At 44.6% G+C, this 5,944-nt stretch overlaps 2 protein-coding genes across 2 annotated transcripts; both read left to right on the forward strand.

Moving 5' to 3' along the window:
• Positions 1-2,542: 2,542 nt before the first annotated feature.
• Positions 2,543-4,786, forward strand: MELLADRAFT_65959 (uncharacterized protein; the record flags this gene model as incomplete). Its single annotated transcript, XM_007413675.1, has 9 exons — positions 2,543-3,070; positions 3,139-3,234; positions 3,339-3,425; positions 3,487-3,786; positions 3,839-3,894; positions 3,940-3,953; positions 3,990-4,322; positions 4,523-4,555; positions 4,638-4,786. 9 exons carry the CDS (start codon positions 2,543-2,545, stop codon positions 4,784-4,786), a joined length of 1,596 nt encoding a protein of 531 aa, XP_007413737.1.
• A 548-nt stretch (positions 4,787-5,334) lies between these two features.
• MELLADRAFT_109711 (uncharacterized protein) lies at positions 5,335-5,887 on the forward strand (the record flags this gene model as incomplete). The annotated part of the gene is made up of 2 exons (XM_007413676.1): positions 5,335-5,782; positions 5,862-5,887. 2 exons carry the CDS (start codon positions 5,335-5,337, stop codon positions 5,885-5,887), a joined length of 474 nt encoding a protein of 157 aa, XP_007413738.1.
• Positions 5,888-5,944: the final 57 nt, after the last annotated feature.

Here is a 5,944-nt window from a genome sequence, read left to right on the forward strand (position 1 = left end):
CGAGATAAGGAGAAGGTGTTACAACTTAACAAAGAGCTTCTCAAAGCACTTATCACCGGACATGTACCCTTTTGTTTCCTTCACAACAAATTCTTTTGGAGTTTTCAACAAATGTTTTCCGTTTCACCACACACACCAGCTTCCCAAAATGTAATGATGGATACCATCCTTCCTTGTCTTCATGGACAATACTCAAAATTAACTGAAGCAGAAATCAAGTGCCACACAAAACTAACCATCTCGCTAGATGGATGGACGGATTGCTCACAAAATAGTGTATATGCTGTTCTGCTCCTACGTGGAACTGAACTCAAGAAGAAGATTGATGTTCTTGACTTAGACAATGTTCGACATACCTCAGAAAATACGCTGGAAGATTTGAAGACAGCTTTGACTGGTCAACATGTCATTTGGGAGCAGATTGGTGCCATTGTGACAGATTCTCCAAATGCCATGATCAAGTTAAGGGTACATCTTTGTTACAATGCCTTATTTTTCTTAATTTTTTGCAATACTGATCTTTTGATTGTTTCCATCCTGTTGTGATGTGTTAGAGACTTGTCACAACCAAATACCCTCATGTAATTCCTTTAGCATGCTGCTTACACGTTTTCAATCTAATTGCAAAGAAGTGTGTTGATCATCCTAATATGAAAGAGACAGTTTCAAACAATAAGGCTTTGGTTAAATTTTTCAGCGCATCAAGTTTCTGGGGCCGCAAGTTGTTCAATTGGAGGAGGAAGGAGGGGATATTGCACGGAATTCAAACGTTCTGTGAATCTAGATGGTTTTCAATTTCCAAAGTGGTGTTGTCAGTTGAATCACACAAACAAGGGTTTTCTATGTGTCTTTCCATGTTGAAAGACAAGTCAATCTCCACTCCAACGATCAAAAAAAGTTTACAAGTCATAATCAAAAATCACGATCATTTCACATCAAATTCTATCCTAGTCAAACTCCTTCAACCAATTGTTATTTCTATTGGTTGATTAGAACAAGCAACAACCTCAGTTGGTGAAATCTGGCAAGAGATTCTCACTGTTTACAAGCAACTTCAAAAGGTTGATCTTTCTATGTATTCACGCTTTCTGCCTTACAAATCTCACTGTATCAAAGTTTTGAACAAGCAAGCCAAGGTCTTTGATGACCCAGTATACATTGTTGGGTTCTTCTTAAATCCACTCTATTGTAAATTGGCCGTCTTGCAAGCATACACAATTGAACAAATGACAAAGGTTATCTTATCAATAGCCAGATTATGGAAATTCAAAAAGGTTGATGCCATTACTCTTAAAGATCAAGTACTACATTACTATAGTGGCAAAAGAGCCTTTCAATCAGCTGCCAAAGGTGAGATCTTTCCCCCTTCTCTCAATACCAAATTGAGAATATTGATGGTTCATGCTGGTCTTGTAGTCTCTGTAGCTCGTGACTACTGGATTGCAATTCCAACGACTCCCCATACAATGATTGTAAAAAACTTTGCACTTAGGATCCACGAGCTTGTGGCGCATGCAGCTGGTGTTAAAGGGGTCTTCAATGTCATGGAAGCAAGTCTGGCTCACAGCGCAGACGGAAGCGCGCAGCGCGAGGCAGCGCAGCGCCTGGCGCTGGCGCCTCGCTGCCCCGGCAGCGCGGTCCACGGGCGTTGCGCCTTTCGCTCTCAATTGAGCGCCCCGTTTGATTGGGCTGCGCTTCGCGCTTCCGGGTCCGGGTCAGCCACACCCTTGCTGCGCTTCTGCCACCTGTGTGTACTTAAACCTACCAAGTGTATTGGATGATAAACCTAACTGTATCATCCAATGTAGTCCGCTTATAAGCATGTAGAATTTCCTAGATACATAGATGATTCTTGGGTACCTCAAAATAATTACAAGTCCCCATTCCCCAAGGGGGGGGCTTGTACACGTTGAGCACCCTTTCACGAGTATATCACAACATCTCACTACTATACAAGAACACTCACGACTACACCATCAAATCTCACTACTACATAGCAAAATCACGAGTACGAAAGTTAAATCTCACGACTCAACATCAGGAGTAACGGGCGTGATATTTCATCTTACTTCCTAATAGATGATCTCACACCTACACCTTCCCATTTCACTACCTAACAAGCAAATTCACAAGCACACCACCTGAACTCACTAGCATACTACCCAACTCACGCATGACATTCAGTATCACGAACGCATCTTCTCATCTCACTACCTCATACATATCACTATCTTACACCTCAACTTACGATCTGACCATTCAAGCTTCCCAACATACATACAGCACCAACCCCGCTCACATACTTCCAACTTACTACCTCAAGATCAACCTCGCACTACCTCAACACTCCTCGCTCAATTCAGCCACCCAAAATCCACTTACTCCCATTTCTACACTACCGTTCGATCCAATCGAAACGAGTTCTCAAACGCCTATCGAACATATCTTACCTGTCCCCGATGTGATTGAGATCAACCATCCCGATTGTAGCAAGATGGACGATTACGTTCTAGACTTCGACGCCATTCAGCACGGCTATTGAATGAGGATAGGAAACTCCCACAGCGGGAGTAACTTGATTCATTATGAATGCTACCGAGCTGGTTACCCATCTGGCTCCCTCGCACCTGGAACCACTAAGTCTGTCAGGATCGACTGCCCATTCAAGCTCAACGGTCGATTTTTCCCCGATACAGGCAATTGGCTACTTATTCATACCCACCTTGGTCATAATCACCCCCCCGACCCCATTGCCAAGCCTCGCAAACGACCCAGTAAGAAGAACAAATCTCTGGTACCTGCTGTCGTCGCACCTCCAATAGAACAACATACACCTCTTGACGCCTCACTCGATTCCACCATTGCATCCGTTTCCGCACGTTTACACGCTTTGACTCCTCACCGTCGACAAATTGCTATCATCAAAATCGATTCGATTCTTAATGACCAAATCAAGGGACCCACAACAGCTCTTAGCCCCGACCCATCACAGAATCGGTCAACCAATATTGAAATCGATATGCCTGTCATTGAAAGCGATTCCCCAGACACCACCACACTCCACATGGCAGTAAGCAAGCTCCACTGTTTAAAACTAATCCAGCCAGGCTTATCATAACCATCTTATACCTTTGATAGCAGTCTGATATGCAAATGCTGTTCCTGAACAGCCCAGACTCTCCAAACCACTACAAAATTGATAATGCTACACATCCCGACACTTTCAATGAACCCGTGAGTCGTGCAGCTACAGTCGATACATATGCTACTCAAGGCATAACCCACTGACAAGCATTTTACTCCATCATTTCAAATGTTTTATTATCTGTACATCATAGGTCAACATCGGATGTTTACTAGGTGAAAGCATGTTTTCCCCTGAGAAAACAAATCCTGCCACATCTCCCTACCCTACAAACGAATATGTATGTCAAGTTTCATGCACCAGGACCAATATAACATGTACTAACATTCAACTGCTTCAAGATCAATAGCCTTGTCGATGACTTCTACGGACCCACTGAGAACACAACCTCCACTTTCAATATGGAAGAACTCATCTCCGACCCTAAGGCAAAAGTCCAAGAATTCAACAAAATCCTTCCAGTACACGAACCCAACAAACACCTTCCCACTGCTCCCACCTTGCCCACTCCAACACCCACCACATCAAACCTCTCACTACCTGCACCAGTAACGAGGATCACCAGGAAGCGAGCTCGCGAACTCCCACCTCTGATGAAGAAATATCGCATCCGGGAGAGGCTGCAACCCTTTATTCTCGATGTATGCGAAGTAGAGCCGGATGGACACTGTGGCTTTCGCGCCATCGCGGTAGCCCTTGGGCGGTCTCAAGACGAGTGGCTCGATATACGCCAGAGCATGGTCAAGACGGTAGAGAGCTATCCTCAACTATTTTCTGACGACACACTGCCTCAGCCGCGCGGGCGAAGGTTTGAACCGCCTTCGGACACGCAAACAAAATGTAGTATCGCAGCAAGAGCACTGGCTCACCATGCCAGGTTGGGGTGGCGTTATAGCTACAACATTTGAGCGTCCAGTTATATACTACGACCCCGGTGCATCTAGCCAGACTACATTTCCCTACCTCACAGGACCCAATCAGCATCCACCAATTGTTTTAACCGTGGCATCACTCCACTTTTGCACCCTCCAGCTCGATTTGACGTTGGACAACCTCCCAGTTCCTCGACTTTGTAAAACATGGCGCCGATATCGCCACGAGGACGCGAGTCATTGGCTTGACACATGGGGTCCCTTGATCGAACTCAATGAGCAATTCGTCAAATCTAATAACAAAGGTAGAAAAAAAAAACAACTGGGTCCAATAGTTGTATCGGATTGAGTTGAACAGTGGCTATATTTACTTTAGATGATTATGTTACGTCTAGATGTCCCCTCTTTTTTTTAAAGTTTTTTTTTGTTACAATTTTTGTTGCAACTGGATGCATTGTACATATTTTGAAACTGAGTGAATTTTACCTAAAAAAACAAACAACAGAACGAATTCACTCACAGCAAGTTGGAGTCGTGCGTGAGTGAGAGCCCCTGCCTTACTTCGAGCTTCATCTCGGACTCAGTTCACTACATTGGGCCCGAAAATACCAGAACCGCAGGTCAAAGTGTACATGAAGACGTGCTTCAGCGACATCATTTCAAATATCCTGCTGGCCGTCAAACCTCACTGACTGAATCTTCCTCCGGCCGATTAACTCTTCATCAGAGTATTCAAGATTCGTATTCAAGATTCGAAAATGAAGCCTAATCAGATCGTCTTACGAATTACGTTATCGGAAAGTAATGAATTGAAGAATTTGAAAGTCGTCACGGATCTTCATCCCGAATAACATGCCTCATTGGGCTAGGCCGACGTGGAGATCCAATTTGGCTCAATCACGCCAAATAACATACCCAATTGGGCTAGACCCATCTGGATGCCAGTCACGTTCACGTCTTTGCCCAGAACAACCGCTACGGTCGTGGAGAATAAACTGGCTGAAGGCCATACAGACTAGGCCAACAGTCAAATAAAATTACCATGACACGAGCAACACATTTGGCCTAGCGTGACATGTGATACCTTTTCGGTCAACAGACCCCTGTACCTGCCAAACCTCTGATTTAGTAGGCGGTGATGGCACCCCTGTCAACCAGCCAACCCTCTGATTTACGTAAAGGAGGAATCTTCGATATATCAAAGGACCCAGCTGAGATTAAACTTGAGTCCTATCATTGGACTGAGTCACCGATGCAATTAAAAGTGATTAAAAGTGCACAAGCAAAAGATAACCATCCAATCTTTTAACAATCTTGATGCCTTCCCACCGAATTCTGCGTGGCCTTCACAATGCGCCTAAAGAACCTAAGCCTTCCACACCGTTGCAACATCAAGAAGTAGCACTACGCAAACTCGACCAAGCGCGTACCGAAGCTTCACATTCAGCACGTCTGAGAACGCTAAACGAAGAGCAACATCCAGATGTTGACAACCTTCAGCAAGGCAAACACGAGCACGCATATGAACTTCAACAACCGCCTGAGGATGCGGACAACGATGCAAGAGACGCCCTTGGAGATGACGATGACAAAGAGATTGATATGAATCAATTCATGCCTCATCATGGACCAGCCAACCCGCACGAAGATCAAAATGATCCTGTGGTCATTGCGCTTCGAAAAGAAAAACATCAGGCCGCCCGACTGAAGCATGAAAACCTTTGGGCTTGGCAGTATGCCATCATGGTACCAACTTTCCTTTGTTGTCGGCTTGAAACTTCTAATTGGGGGAATGAAACAAATTGGAATCATGACTTCAGACCGACTTGCTCATGTCCAAATAGGTCTGAGCGAGACGTTGACCTGGTAGACTTGCTGAGTGAATAAACCAATGATTCCATAAAATATTGTCACTGACTCCTTGTGA

The sequence above is a fragment of the Melampsora larici-populina genome (assembly GCF_000204055.1).
Source record: "Melampsora larici-populina 98AG31 unplaced genomic scaffold MELLAscaffold_38, whole genome shotgun sequence".
NCBI classification, from domain to species: domain Eukaryota; kingdom Fungi; phylum Basidiomycota; class Pucciniomycetes; order Pucciniales; family Melampsoraceae; genus Melampsora; species Melampsora laricis-populina.